The sequence below is a fragment of the Macrosteles quadrilineatus genome, unplaced genomic scaffold (assembly GCF_028750875.1).
Source record: "Macrosteles quadrilineatus isolate MER2022 unplaced genomic scaffold, UCM_ALF_1.0 Scaffold_1__1_contigs__length_201487025, whole genome shotgun sequence".
NCBI lineage: Eukaryota > Metazoa > Arthropoda > Insecta > Hemiptera > Cicadellidae > Macrosteles > Macrosteles quadrilineatus.
This window is the reverse complement of record NW_026542594.1, coordinates 186,623,549-186,640,391: the sequence shown is the minus strand read 5'-3', so window position 1 is coordinate 186,640,391 and position 16,843 is coordinate 186,623,549. Positions and strand designations below refer to the sequence as shown.

The following is a 16,843-nucleotide window of genomic DNA, read 5'->3' as shown; positions in this document are numbered from 1 at the left end:
CAGTCATAAATAGCCCGGGTGTTTTACACATTTATTCACGTAGCTTGAATTTGTTGCCCATCACGCCACAACCATTGCAAGTGACAAGACATTTCAAGTGAGGATCTGGTTTCACATACATGTCCATGTCATGCTATAGTGTGGCTGGCGGAAAACGCCAAGTTACATGGGTAAATAGAATTCAGCTCACAGGTTCTCTTCATTGTGTTCTAAATATATCGAATAACCCACTTATGGTAAATGACGTTTGAACTAAAACAGTTAGTTTATTTTAGATAATTAGCTTGTTAACGAATAAATTGTGATATTGATTTAGTTTTTCACAAGATACAGTTAAGAAAATGAGTTATTAATTTGTATTTGAAATGCTATAGTAAAATAATTTGCGCTTTTGTTATACATTAGTGAAAAGGGTTTAGTTTAAAGCTTTAATCACGAGTCTCTTCATCGTGGTTTTACATGAACATAAATACAAAAAATAAATGTATAGTTTGTAGATTAATAGATTTGTTTAGAGTTTGTAATTGTGGTAAAATAGCATAGTAAATTATTCGTAAAACTATTAGCCTCTGTATCACGTTTATACAAAGAATGCGTGAAAATGCATGTAGTATTGTCAAATATAAATATTCATTGATTCCGTAAAAAAAACACTGGTTTCCAAAACTTTCTAAGTTCCTCTCAATCCATGGGTAAAAAAACTATTTCAGTTCGTAATCAGGTAGTGAGACTAAAACAAAAGCAGTATTTGGCCTATTTCAAAATGTTATATGAAAAGTAATCATGAAAGTTTTTATCATTTTTTCCTGTCAAGTTGCCAGCAACTTACGTATTTCCAAGTGAAAGTGAGATCAAGCCATATTCTAAAACCATGATTTTGTTCCTTATTTATATGCCAAATTCATGTTCATTGAAAAGTATTCAGTGTTATTCTATTTTCTACGAAACCCCCATAAATTTTGAACTTTTTGGGTGGACACAACTTTTGAAACACTAAGATGCCGACTGATGATGAACCTTTTGGTTTAAAAATCGATTTCATTGGATCGACAATATTAGGATTTCTAATGTACGATCTCATCATATCAGTTTTATATAAGCAATCCAGAGGCTAAAATGGTTGACTTTTCCACTGAATATCTGAGATTACATAACAAAATTAACGGGACCATAATAAAAGAGTATTGTAAAACTTTATAAGAATGGGACTCATAAAGTTTGGATGTGTTTATACCGAAGCCTGTAATAGCGTCATAAAACGCAGAAGACGAAACGCAGAGATTATGTGAGCCATTGAAGACTGAATGAACAATGCTCGCTAAATGGCGCTTGAAAAACACGGCTATTGTAATATCATGCGTGTTATTGCTTATAACACAAAGAATTCACCTTAAACGCACTCATCTACGTATGGCTTTAAAATTACTTACTGAAGTGTGTCGATTCTTTTCCTTCACAATTTTGTATCTGACTAGCTTTCCTTTGACGATCTAGGAAGTCAACGAATTCTAAGTTTGTGTCGGTGAGGTAGAGCAAGAACTGATCGAAGATTAAGGTCTGTAGAATATACACCGACAACATTGTTGGTCGTGAATTAGACAACTTTGCCAACCACCGCCGATCTTACGGACTTAGCAACATGTTTGTAACAAGTCAAAAAAGGCTGAACATAAAAATAATAAAAATAAAATATACGCTGTCCTTATGGTATGAAAATAAATCTTACCTACGACCGTTTTTTAAAGTAGCCATTTCAGTCCAGTTCTTAGAATTGAAAAGTTTCACTTTACAGCTGTTTACTTTCATATCCGCATAGTTTCATTTCATATCCGCATAGTTTTCTCATATCCACACAGGTAACGGACCAATGAGGTTCAAGTATTGAGAGAAAAGAATTAAAATTGTAATGCTTCGAACGTCAACTAATCAGCTGATCAGCTGATCAGTTGACCAATTTAATTGTTGATCCGACTTGTTCATGTTGATACTCGCGTATTCTTAATTAAGTTGGTGGAAGTCCAAAAATAAATGAAATATTTGCCGAATTGTACCTGATACAATATTATTTATGGTAAGAATGCTGCTAGCAATGTAATATTTAACGAAGTTTAACAAACACGTAATTACAGGAAATCAGCTGATTATACAACAAGTCGTTGCATCACTTTCAGTGGCAATGACAATACACGAAAACATAACCTCTCTAAAAAGTTATTATTAGTGATTGTTAGTAATTAAATCCAGATTGATAGTAATTAAAAAACGGTCGTAGGTAAAGTAGTGTACGCAACTCGCGTTAATAGTCTTTACGACACTCGTAGAAGTTTTTAAGGCATTCGCCAAGGCTCGTGCCTTAAATTTTCTGCTCGTGTCGTAAAGACTCACTTAACGCAATCGTTGCGTAAACTACTATTTCCGATCCGATCCAAGTTGTTGTATATCACGATTCAGAAAATCAGGAAACTTTGTCACGGTACTAGATAAGTTTCTGTTTGACCATAAGGTGCTCTATTGACTGATAGAAAATAAATAGCTCCTTGATTAGACGTATTTCTATTTATTGAATTACAATATAACTGTTCAAGGACTTGTTATAGCAAGGGTAGTTAGAAACTACAACGGAACAATATGAGAACAGCCAACTTAATTTTCTATTTATAGCCAAAAATGGATGCTGTTTTACATCTCAAGCGAATGATAGCACTGTATATTTATTATTTATGTACGTACACCTATTTGGACAATCCCACAGATTCAGGAGGCTAGAGGAAAGCAACATTTGTAGGATGATTGACGATTGTCCTTGTAAGTAAGGTGAAACATTTTCAAAACATTTTAGTAACAAACCGAATATCTCACGCTACTTGTACACTCAACACACAGAGTCTGGTGGTCCAGGTCGGGCGGTGTTGTGTTGTGAGTCGGAGACTGATTAGCATAGAATAGAACCAGAGGCCGGCGTAGAGCCTCCCTCACAACGCCACCGATCTCAACACTCTTCCACGTTGCGATCCTACAAAATCCCTTTTCTGGTATACATCCCTTAAGTGGCAGTAACACTACCGATCTCAAAAAAATCTTGATCTCAATAACACACCCGAAATAGAAAATAACTCTCAGAGCCAATAACCTATGTCGGTAACATTCCCTATGGCAATAGCATTGTTAATACAAATAGCACTGCCACTGTCAATAAACACTCTCGTTTTCAATAACACTGCCAATGTAAATAACACTACCAATGGAAAAAAAACATTTCCCATGTCAATAGCATTTCCGATGTCAATAACACTCCGCATATCGGTAACACTCCCGTTGCCAATAGCATTCACATTGCCAATAACATTTCCGTTGCCAATAACACTTCCGTTGCCAATAACACTTCCGGTGGCAATAACACTACCGGTGACAATAACCCTCCCGGTGACAATAACACTACCGATGACAATAACACTCTTGGTGACAATAACCCTCCCGGTGACAATAACACTACCGGTGACAATAACCCTCCCGGTGACAATAACACTCTCGGTGACAATAACCCTCCCGTTACAATAACACTACCGATGACAATAACACTCTCGGTGACAGTAACCCTCCCGGTGACAATAACACTCCCGATGACAATAACACTCTTGGTGACAGTAACCCTCCCGATGACAATAACACTCCCGGTGACAGTAACACTCCCGATTACAATAACACTACCGGTGACAATAACACTCCCGATTACAATAACACTCCCGATTACAATAACACTCCCGGTGACAGTAACCCTCCCGGTGACAATAACACTCTCGATTACAATAACACTCCCGATTACAATAACACTCCATGTGACAGTAACACTCCCGATTACAATAACACTCCCGGTGACAGTAACACTCCCGATTACAATAACACTCCCGGTGACAGTAACCATCCCGGTGACAATAACACTCCCGGTGACAATAACACTCCCGGTGACAGTAACACTCCCGGTGACAGTAACACTCCCGATTACAATAACACTCCCGGTGACAATAACACTCCCGGTGACAGTAACCCTCCCGGTGACAGTAACCCTCCCGGTGACAGTAACACTCTCGGTGACAGTAACCCTCCCGGTGACAGTAACACTCCCGGTGACAATAACACTCCCGGTGACAATAACACTCCCGGTGACAATAACACTCCCGGTGACAATAACACTCCCGGTTACAATAACACTCCCGGTGACAGTAACACTCCCGGTGACAGTAACACTCCCGGTGACAATAACACTCCCGGTTACAATAACACTCCCGGTGACAATAACACTCCCGGTGACAGTAACACTCCCGGTTACAATAACACTCCCGGTGACAATAACACTCCCGGTGACAGTAACACTCCCGGTTACAATAACACTCCCGGTGACAATAACACTCCCGGTGACAATAACACTCCCGGTGACAATAACACTCCCGGTGACAATAACACTCCCGGTTACAATAACACTCCCGGTGACAATAACACTCCCGGTGACAGTAACACTCCCGGTGACAATAACACTCCCGGTGACAATAACACTCCCGGTTACAATAACACTCCCGGTGACAGTAACACTCCCGGTGACAGTAACACTCCCGATTACAATAACACTCCCGGTGACAATAACACTCCCGGTGACAGTAACCCTCCCGGTGACAGTAACCCTCCCGGTGACAGTAACACTCTCGGTGACAGTAACCCTCCCGGTGACAATAACACTCCCGGTGACAGTAACCCTCCCGGTGACAATAACACTCTCGGTGACAGTAACCCTCCCGGTGACAGTAACCCTCCCGGTGACAGTAACCCTCCCGGTGACAATAACACTCCCGGTGACAATAACACTCTCGGTGACAGTAACCCTCCCAGTGACAGTAACCCTCCCGGTGACAATAACACTCTCGGTGACAGTAACCCTCCCGGTGACAGTAACCCTCCCGGTGACAGTAACCCTCCCGGTGACAATAACACTCCCGGTGACAATAACACTCCCGGTGACAATAACACTCCCGGTGACAATAACACTCCCGGTGACAGTAACCCTCCCGGTGACAATAACACTCTCGGTGACAATAACCCTCTCGGTGACAGTAACCCTCCCGGTGACAATAACACTCTCGGTGACAGTAACCCTCCCGGTGACAATAACACTCTCGGTGACAGTAACCCTCCCGGTGACAATAACACTCTCGGTGACAGTAACCCTCCCGGTGACAGTAACCCTCCCGGTGACAATAACACTCTCGGTGACAGTAACCCTCCCGGTGACAATAACACTCTCGGTGACAGTAACCCTCCCGGTGACAATAACACTCTCGGTGACAATAACACTCTCGGTGACAGTAACCCTCCCGATGACAATAACACTCTCGGTGACAATAACACTCTCGGTGACAATAACCCTCTCGGTGACAGTAACCCTCCCGATGACAATAACACTCTCGGTGACAGTAACCCTCCCGGTGACAATAACACTCTCGGTGACAGTAACCCTCCCGGTGACAGTAACCCTCCCGGTGACAGTAACCCTCCCGGTGACAATAACACTCCCGGTGACAGTAACCCTCCCGGTGACAATAACACTCTCGGTGACAGTAACCCTCCCGGTGACAGTAACCCTCCCGGTGACAATAACACTCCCGGTGACAGTAACCCTCCCGGTGACAATAACACTCCCGGTGACAATAACACTCTCGGTGACAGTAACCCTCCCGGTGACAGTAACCCTCCCGGTGACAATAACACTCCCGGTGACAGTAACCCTCCCGGTGACAATAACACTCTCGGTGACAGTAACCCTCCCGGTGACAGTAACCCTCCCGGTGACAATAACACTCTCGGTGACAGTAACCCTCCCGGTGACAATAACACTCCCGATGACAATAACACTCTTGGTGACAGTAACCCTCCCGATGACAATAACACTCCCGGTGACAGTAACCCTCCCGGTGACAATAACACTCCCGGTGACAGTAACCCTCCCGGTGACAATAACACTCTCGGTGACAGTAACCCTCCCGTTGACAGTAACCCTCCCGGTGACAATAACACTCTCGGTGACAGTAACCCTCCCGGTGACAATAACACTCTCGGTGACAATAACACTCCCGATGACAATAACACTCTCGGTGACAGTAACCCTCCCGGTGACAATAACACTCTCGGTGACAGTAACCCTCCCGGTGACAATAACACTCTCGGTGACAGTAACCCTCCCGGTGACAATAACACTCTCGGTGACAGTAACCCTCCCGTTGACAGTAACCCTCCCGGTGACAATAACACTCTCGGTGACAGTAACCCTCCCGGTGACAATAACACTCTCGGTGACAGTAACCCTCCCGTTGACAGTAACCCTCCCGGTGACAATAACCCTCCCGGTGACAATAACACTCCCGGTGACAGTAACCCTCCCGGTGACAATAACACTCTCGGTGACAGTAACCCTCCCGTTGACAGTAACCCTCCCGGTGACAATAACACTCTCGGTGACAGTAACCCTCCCGGTGACAATAACACTCTCGGTGACAATAACACTCCCGATGACAATAACACTCTCGGTGACAGTAACCCTCCCGGTGACAATAACACTCTCGGTGACAGTAACCCTCCCGGTGACAATAACACTCTCGGTGACAGTAACCCTCCCGGTGACAATAACACTCTCGGTGACAGTAACCCTCCCGTTGACAGTAACCCTCCCGGTGACAATAACACTCTCGGTGACAGTAACCCTCCCGGTGACAATAACACTCTCGGTGACAGTAACCCTCCCGGTGACAATAACACTCTCGGTGACAGTAACCCTCCCGGTGACAGTAACCCTCCCGGTGACAATAACACTCCCGATGACAATAACACTCTTGGTGACAGTAACCCTCCCGATGACAATAACACTCCCGGTGACAGTAACCCTCCCGGTGACAATAACACTCCCGGTGACAGTAACCCTCCCGGTGACAATAACACTCCCGGTGACAGTAACCCTCCCGATGACAATAACACTCCCGGTGACAGTAACCCTCCCGGTGACAATAACACTCTCGGTGACAGTAACCCTCCCGATGACAATAACACTCCCGGTGACAGTAACCCTCCCGGTGACAATAACACTCCCGGTGACAGTAACCCTCCCGGTGACAATAACACTCTCGGTGACAGTAACCCTCCCGATGACAATAACACTCCCGGTGACAGTAACCCTCCCGGTGACAATAACACTCTCGGTGACAGTAACCCTCCCGGTGACAATAACACTCTCGGTGACAGTAACCCTCCCGTTGACAGTAACCCTCCCGGTGACAATAACACTCTCGGTGACAGTAACCCTCCCGGTGACAATAACACTCTCGGTGACAGTAACCCTCCCGATGACAATAACACTCCCGGTGACAGTAACCCTCCCGGTGACAATAACACTCCCGGTGACAGTAACCCTCCCGGTGACAATAACACTCCCGGTGACAGTAACCCTCCCGATGACAATAACACTCCCGGTGACAGTAACCCTCCCGGTGACAATAACACTCTCGGTGACAGTAACCCTCCCGGTGACAATAACACTCTCGGTGACAGTAACCCTCCCGATTACAATAAGACTCCCGAAATTAATAACATTTCTGATGTCAATAGCACTTCCGATGGCACTCCCCATCCCAACGTATACAATGATTTTAATTTTGCTATTGAGAACAAACAGTTTACATTAATAGTTTTATTGAATATCTTGGGCTTCAATGCAAAAAAAAAACTTTCCCTGTGCCACGCATCTAGATGCAACTGCATCAAATTTTAATACAGTCGAAAACTACAACAATACGACAAATAACGATTAAAAACAATCGATACAACCAATATCCTCCTTACAACCGATTGCTTAAACTAAGTTAACTATGTCCGAAAGGTACTGCCAACTTCTAGGGAGAGATATTTCTACCCTAATTTCTAGGGAGAAATAGCTTCTTTATACTCGCAACGCGTGTAATGAAAACATCTGTTTTTGCTGCAGTGTGACGAAAAATTAATTTCAGCTGTTTCAAGACTGGACTACTTTTACGGTAAGGAGCAAGGACGTGGCAACTAAACCTTTGTCTCTCCTTGTACAAGACTCGCAGCTGTCTTTCTACGAATCTCCGCCACTTAACCCCATCAGAAAGTCGCTGCAATTTACGCTCAAAGCCCACATCCGACACAGTCTCCGACTCTGGGTTCTGCTGTTGGTAATGTTCAGTACTGTTCCTTAAGATTTGTTGACAATTGTAATGCACAGAGTTTCATAAATTAATTATTTGTGTAAAATAAAAGACTTTACCAGGGGATAGAAGTTATTTGTAAGGTTAGTTTCAGTAAATCACTAAATTACCACTGAAAACCTGACCAAAATTGAATACTTCGCGAAAGACGATAAGAGTACAAATACTTTTTGACGCCCATACCACGAGAAAGGTATATTATGTACGCCACGCTACCTATTCACAAAATATTTAGAACCACCGAGAAGTCAGTCGAAGAATATGAAATGCATTGGCTTTCATTTACAAATTGTTATATTAAAGCATCTGAGAATTATTATTATTTTTTTTTACTGGTTTCCATAGAAATGGAAATAATTTACATCCGCTGTTTTTTTTTCAGTTCTTTTTACTTTATCTGCCACAAAGGTGATTTACTGTAAGCAGACAGAATATTTACTAAAGTATGTGGTTCATTTATTTATTCAATCAAAACGCAATGGTTTTAGACATGAGTATTATCATTGACTTTTGGATACTGTATAATTAAGTAGTTTTGTAGTAGCATTACACGATTTGTTTTAGAACTTCATTATCGTACCTCGTCATTTATAAAAATGATATACAACGACCAGATTAAATTTAAAATAATTAAACTTTTTACTTCGCATCTACTTAAAAACGTACTTTGCTGCTTACTAACTTTTAACGTATCTTCGAAGTAAAAAGTTACACTTCAAAGTCAAACGGCCCAAAGTTGACGATCTGAAAACTGAAAGTTACGTGTTGGCCCTATCCAGCAAATAATGGGGTGTGGTTTGGGAGGGGGGTGGAGGGGGGTGTGAAAAAGTGCTGAAACAAGCAACTGATAAACTACCCTTCATACTTGGCAAAGGTTAATGGCGAAATGGCGCAACTGGATACTTCCCTTGTAACTGTGAATAAACAATGTTACTTGGGAACGTTCACTTTTGATACTACAAGTACACTTTGAAACCCATTGTAAAAACCGAAGCTTGTGTTTTGTGTACTGATACGACCTACTGGACTGGATATCAATGTTTTTCTCTAATTTTAAAGCAATATTTACAATAAGCTGTGTACAGCGTTTAAATACAGAACCGGAGGAACTTTGGTAGTTTGTAAATAGTTTTATTTGATACAAGAGTCTTTAGTGGAATGATAAAAATTAAAATAATAAAATTTCACTTGTTATTAAGTACTTAAAATTAATGTCGAGTATTCGTCGTGATCGTCGATTATTCAGCATTGCGATCATCTATCTAATAACTACAAACACTGCAGTGTCAATTATTTAAACAGCTGATTATTTGAAGTTTGAAGCATTACTATTTTACTTCTTTTCCCTCAATTCTTTAACCTCATTGGTCCGTTACTCGTGTTTTTAAGTAAAACAATGTTAAGTGAATCCTTTCAATAATTCTAAGAACTGGACAAAAGGCTAGTTTAAAAAACGGTCGTAGTACTGTAAAATATGTCGTGGCACTAATTTATTTAGCATTGCGATCAACTACTCACTACAGTATCAATTATTTAGTCATTTAGCATTGATAACGAGGATTTGGTTCCACTATATCGAAACGCTCTCTTTGTATTTAACATGACAATCAAGTAATACAGTCAAACACGACGTCAGTAGAACTACACCACACTACTGTATTGTATTGTATTGTCTACTGTATGTTGTACGGATTCCAGCTGAGTTACCGCTTCCCTATCTTCTGGTTCGACAACCACCCTCTTATAAGGATTACACCTTACAAAAACAACACTGTCGGAGTTTTGGTCACAAATAAGTCGAGTAATTTTCAGTTACACAAAAAATGTAAACCCGGATAAAATACAATCAGCACTTCTTTATAACAATGACTTCTGATATGATTTAGATCATTGATAGTGATGTGTAAAATGAAAGGAGTGTGTTTGTTATTCTATACACAAAACACATGATTTGTATACTTTTTTATACAAATAAAGAAAATATACGTAAATTTCGGAGGGAGGGAAATAAAATCGTATTGACAAAACAGACAGGCCTACCCCTAGACTCAAATGTCTTTCCTGAACTGCTCAGAAGGAGCTGATGAAATTCAGGGGTCGGTGCGAAAGCTGTTCCACGGTTTTGGGTAAATAATAATGTTAATTTAATTGAAGGTTCAGAGCTCTAGAAGCGCTCAGGAAATCCTGTAGACGCTTAAGTGGAGCTATATCATCCTCACCTTCATAAAAATGTTTTGAGAATTTTGCCTAGCTTTTAGATTGACTCTGTAGATCTGAGAAGTACTCTACCTTGGCCAATTCGATAAAACTACCCGTCCTACACCTAGATCGTCCTATTTTGTACATTTAGTGAAAGGCTATGGACAAAATTTACGTGCGATAGCTTACTGGGAACATATAATACGAAATTCATACAGTCTTCTAGGGTCATATTTCTTAATGAAGAATTTATCGTGATGTGTACAGATGAATTTAATTTAGGTTGCTATTCATCTTAGTTGTTCATATCAAAATGCTTCCAAGACTTACCGCTATCACCCATAACTACGGGGTTTAGAGTTTGATAACACATCTAAGAGGTGTTAAAATGGCAACCTATCGTGAGGCTTATATATTGAAGCCAGAAAATGTATTTTAAAAACAAGAGATAATAAACACACACAGAAATTGTTAAACTACCAATGCTATTCATAGAAACACGTACGCGTATGTAGAGTTTCACATGTGCCGGGTTTCGCTATGAAGCGCTACTGAATAGCTTAATCAAAACGATACCCTGGAAATGGAACATTGGTGTTATCACGAACTGGGAATTCGCCGAAACTACCAAAACTACCAACCCCAGGGAAGGATAAGGGAGGGAAGTCACGCTATTCGTGGCTGTGGCCAATCAGTAGGAGCCGTGCTGAGTGTATACCACTAGCGATATCACTGACGTCGATATCGATAACCATCGATATCTATATTAGGGCTAATTGACATCGATGACACTTCGATATAATATAACCGATAGTTTGTAATAATAATAAATAACCGTGTCAATTGAACTGGATAAATGCATGTGTCAATTAAACTGATATATCGTTAACCTTACAAAAATATTTACAGCGTTGTTGCATGGCGTTAAATAACTCAGCGTTGGTGCATGACGTCCAAAGCTCCTGCATACGGAGTATGGTTAGATTAGGTTAACATAGGTTAGGTTAGGTTAGGTTAGTTAGACTGTTTAACAGTACTCACAGTGTGCATGCGCTTTGGACGTCGTGCAACAGCGCTGAACTATTGGACGTCGTGCAACAGGCATAGCAAGGGCTTTGGACGTCGTGCAACAGCGCTGAACTATTGGACGTCGTGCAACAGGCATAGCAAGGGCTTTGGACGTCGTCCAACTGCTACTTTTTTTCAAAGAATACAAAGTGTGTACTGTTACATGACGACCAATCCCATGACGTCCAATGCTTGTAGAAAGACTATATTTTTTGCAGTTACTGTACATTTGCACGTCGTGGCACTTGGACGTCGCGCAACCACAGTCAAATATTTAATATTGGACGTCGTGCAACAGCTCAAAATTATATTTTGGACGTCGTTACACTGAATAATATTATTGGACGTCGTGGCACTTGGACGTCGTGCAATGCATCCATATTAACAACACTGTCGACATAAATGACACTAGCGAAAAAGAAAACTGCTGATATCTATAATGTTACTCCAAATCGATAACTCATAAATGTAAATCGCACTGTCCGTGTCAATTGCACTACCCATATTATAAATTAACGATGACAATAACACAGCCGATGTATAAATAACTACCGATGTCAAAAACATTAACCATGTCAATAACACAAGCTTACTCATGCCATTAAAACTACCTACACCAATAAAAAGCATGTATTATCAAGCCGACATAGTTAACATTGCAAATATTGGTAAAACTCCCAGTCTCAATAACACTACTGTACCGATATCAATGACATTACTAATATCAATCACTCATAATATCAATATCAATAACACTACCTATTGAAATAATACTGCCTGTATTTAATTGCAGATTAGATACGTCTACAACACTGGTTTGTGTTGAATTACCAATGTCAATAAAACTATAGATGTCAATATCAATAGTTACCGATTATCCATAATACTACCGAGTACCAACAACAAGTACCTGGGGACCGAGCTTTGCTCGGGGAAAATCATTCCCCCACTCTGCTATGCCAGCTTTTACTATTTCATTCACAATTCCCTACGTCATGGACCTGTTTTCTTTCCTTATCATAGCATTTAAGTATTACAGATACAATCTAACTGCCAGAAACAGTTCCCACACTCTGTGATGCTAAACTTAGAGTCAAATATTTTGTATAGTGTTATAATTTTATCAATGCGAATAACATTTTTTTTCAAACCACGACTTTACAAGTTGTTCCCCATTCATCGAGGTGTACATTGTGCTTCCTCCCCTACAACACGGCGACAGAGATCAGCTGATTTGTATGATAAAGCCTCAGACTTCTTTATACGAAGACTCAGACCTGCATAAGCAACACCCAGCCACACTACACTATGGAGACTTGCAAACCTTGTCCATGTCCAAAGATGTAGCCACTATTGATGGAAGTGTACTTAGAGTGCAACCCCTATGACGTAGATGGTTTCAAAATAAGAATTAAAGTCAAATAGTCGAATTTGAGCCACCGTGTCAATTTCTTCTTTTTACGGCTACTTTTGACCAAGCCACAATGTTTCTTACAAAAAATATATTTTAGCGTCTTTAGTGTGACACATCTAAGTATCAAGGATAAAAAAGTAATGGAAATATAGTAGCCTAAGTATCAATAGTACAACGATTTTACTCAAGCATACAGTGAGATTGGCTCTTTATAAAATGGGATATTCATGTGGAAAATTTGCAACAGCTGAGAGGCACGTCTACTCTAGTAAAAGTACGAGTTGTAGGTTGTACAAGGTATGGAAATCTCCCTATATTCGATAAATGATAAAGTATTTATGAGTTTCGCATCGTTTAATAACGTGCATTTGCTAATGTCAATGTTTATGTGTTATTTATTTTTACACCCTGGTAAGGCTAACATTGATGACTGCCTATGTTATTTGAGTAAACACGTAAAATTCATTGTTATTGGCGTTATTGGCCTAGAGTTATTTGTCAATAGTGTAGTTTTTTCTCATATTATTTCTGTACTAGTAAAATGTGTTGAATTTTTAATTTCCCACTGACTACCGTATATATATATGCCATAGTATATTAAATAGGCTAGTCAATGGATTGATTTTTGTTCTCTACGGTATATTTTTTTAACATAATTTGTATCGTAGTAAATGAATTAACTGATTAATTGACCTAATAGATTGCGTTATTTTAGCAAATCTATTAAATAATTTTCACGTTAGGTATGATACCGGAGTATTGTTTAGCTAAACAGAAGCACCTCGAATTGATAATCTAATTACGATTAATGCATAAAATGTAAGGATTGTTATAGCACAGACAATGGAGTAAACCTTTAGAGTATTATATTGTCTGTGGTTATAGCATAAGTACCTTAACATTCATGGCCAAAATGAAACTATGTTGACCTTATACGTATACAATAAAATTAGTATGACTTTTATAAATGGAAACCCCCAAAGATAGAGCTTTCGAATCAAAACTGCTTTTGGCATGAAACCCCGAACAAATTTGAACTCCCTTGAATAACACAATTGAAGCGGAGTAAAATCGAGCAATAAACAAGTTGTGATTTTCACCGCTGGCTCACTGTCGGAAGTGAGGGCTAAATAAATAATGGCTTAACAGGAACCGCGGGCGGAAGTGGCGCTCGATTATTCTCGACAAAACATTTGATTTTGGATGTTTTTATTCGTGCCGGCACACAGGCAGGCACTACTGGTCCATGTAGCCTAGACAAACAATTCCCCCCTCCCCAGCATCAAAATTCCACCAAAGATCACAGCTGCTCATTTACTACCTGGAGCCTGGAGGAGCCGCTTTCGTTTTATTCGGGACATCCGTTCTGTGCGTCTTTGTTTTTCTACCTCTCGTTATAATTGGATGAGTCGCTCCAAACACGACATGGTATCAATTTTGAACCAAATATTTTGCCAGTTTCGAAAATAGGTGACGTTTCACCTAATCACAATTGATCTAAGGCGTTCGGGTTTATTTAAGTTGTAAAACTATATGAATACACGTACATAAAATAAATACAAGAAGTACAATGGATACATAGGTATTGGTATTATTTTTAGGAATTTTATAATATATACAACGTGAGACGTAAATTAGAGACTGTACATTCCATGGGACATGATAAATATTGACAGACCCTAGTCAATAAAACCTATGTATATTTTCCAATAAGGTTTTCGTTAAATTAAACTGATTTTCACTACCACATTATGTATACTAAAAGCAAATCGCGTAATAAGAACGCACGCTGCACAACCACCAGTGCACTATTACAAGAAAACGTACAAAAACATTATTTTCAAGCATCTATATTTTTAATAAAACCACCAAAAAACTGAAATAACGCTATACTTAAAATTTAATCATTATTGTTAATATTTTAAACAAACTTGATTAGTTTAGCTGCAAAAATACAAGTAAAAACCTATGAAGAGAGTTGCCAAATTGGACACAGATAACCATATTGCCTACCCTGCAACTACCACGGCGCAGATATACCTCATGCCTCTGGCACAACGTAATTGAAATACTGATCACTTTTTCACATAGATTTAAATCTCCTTCGATAACATTTTAATCCGTTTATAACTTTTTACTGGTAAAAATATGTTTTGTTTAATAACTTACTCTACCCATATAACATATACATTTCTCGCAACCCGTTGGCGGAATATAAACGAAAAATGTATGAAGTTATATTTTTTATTTGTTATTGAAAGTAAGCCAAGCAAATATTAGCTTGTTGAACTGTCAATAAATTTATCATACATTAATTATTACAGTATGAATGTTAAATTAAAAATTTATTCCATCCTCAAGATGAACTTTTAAGGCCCCAAAAAAATATTTTGAAGGGAAATACCTAATAGTATGTCCATCGTTAATAAAATACAGTAGGTAGGCTACGGTATTTTATTAGGTGCCTACTGTATTGTACTAATGATGGACACACATTTTATCGAAAAAACGTTTTAAAAACATTTAGAAAATAATCGCAGACATTTTTGTGTGCTATTAGGTTTATACTGGCGGCAATTCACACAGTTAACATGTTTATTAAGTTGTACGATAAGTTCCTATTTATGTTATTATTTATGTTGGTAAGGGTTTCGTAATTATTTACCCTGTGTTATTTTGTTTTTGATAGACACGTATTATATTGACGAATACACATTATATTCTGTATTGATAGGTATACATAATTAAATGTTTTTTTTTACTTCATAGTACGATGATATACGATTTTGGTAAAAGATTATGTTTCAAATACCTATTGATTTCAGTAAATACAATTTATTTTAATATCAGGGTTAGTACCGGATGATAATAATAATTTCAGGCAAATTCCTGTCTATTTCAATAATAAAGGTTTTAGTGAAAACAAGGCTTATTTAAGCTACCGGTAGGTTAATTGATTGCAACTTTACTATAAACTATCGAATGAATACAACAGTTATTTTGGAAATTTAAAGGATGATGGGCCTAAATGTATGTTAACTTAAAGACAAATTAATTTTAATATAGGGATAATGCACCACGATATACAGAAAACATTTTTTCACTTAAAAACTTGCTTAAAATGTTATCGTTATTTAAAAAAAAAAAATTAAAACATAGAATTTTATTTTAAAAAAATATTATAGATTGAAATTCTAATACATAAGCTGCACAAACTGTCCCATCAGCGATGGAAAATATTAACATTGAAATCCCCTAAAATTGAGTGGTGGGCAAAACAGATGGTGGTATCTAGCCATATAACCTAGAATCAATTCCATAACCTAAAGCGACTCACCAGCAATTGAGGTGATGGCTAGCAATATCCACACATCCATAGCAGCCTAGAGTCGTCGAAAATCCATCTCCTTGTTTGAAAACACCATAACACACACAACAATCATTAGATCAATGACACATTAGGTCAACACCTGACACAATTCGGAATTCACTCACATCGCCCAACTACTACCACGCTACCTAGCGCTCGGCGCCGGCAACACTGATTATTGACCCGTCGTCTGTCGCTGCCAACCTCGCAACGAAAATATACCCTGACTCGTCCCGCCCGTCACCGCATGTGCAATTTCGTTTCTAGACTAATTTATCGTGTTTGACTATTTATACGCAACGACGTGCGAATTTGTTTCAAATAATTCTAAACCGCGTCATCGACGAGTTAAACCTTGTGCTAAATCAGTGGGAGTTGCACTACCACATTTATTTTCCCACAAACCTCTGCTTCCAATGACCCTTTTACGTGCTCCGACATAAAATTTTCATTGAGCGGTAGCTCATGCCTCCCAATGTGTCTCGGGAGGAACGTTTCTTGTGCTATATACTTGACTACCTTGCTTTT

General features: G+C 39.5%; 1 protein-coding gene across 1 annotated transcript in view; it reads right to left on the bottom strand.

Annotated features, from left to right (window-relative positions):
* The window catches only part of LOC128991830 (transmembrane protein 132E), a 202,195-nt gene extending 185,721 nt beyond the window's left edge, over nt 1–16,474 (bottom strand). The window contains exon 1 of the mRNA XM_054415040.1: nt 16,283–16,474. Coding sequence (XP_054271015.1) covers nt 16,283–16,322 — 40 coding nt within the window. The 5' untranslated portion in view covers nt 16,323–16,474. The remainder of the gene's footprint in view (nt 1–16,282) is intronic.
* Nucleotides 16,475–16,843: the final 369 nt, after the last annotated feature.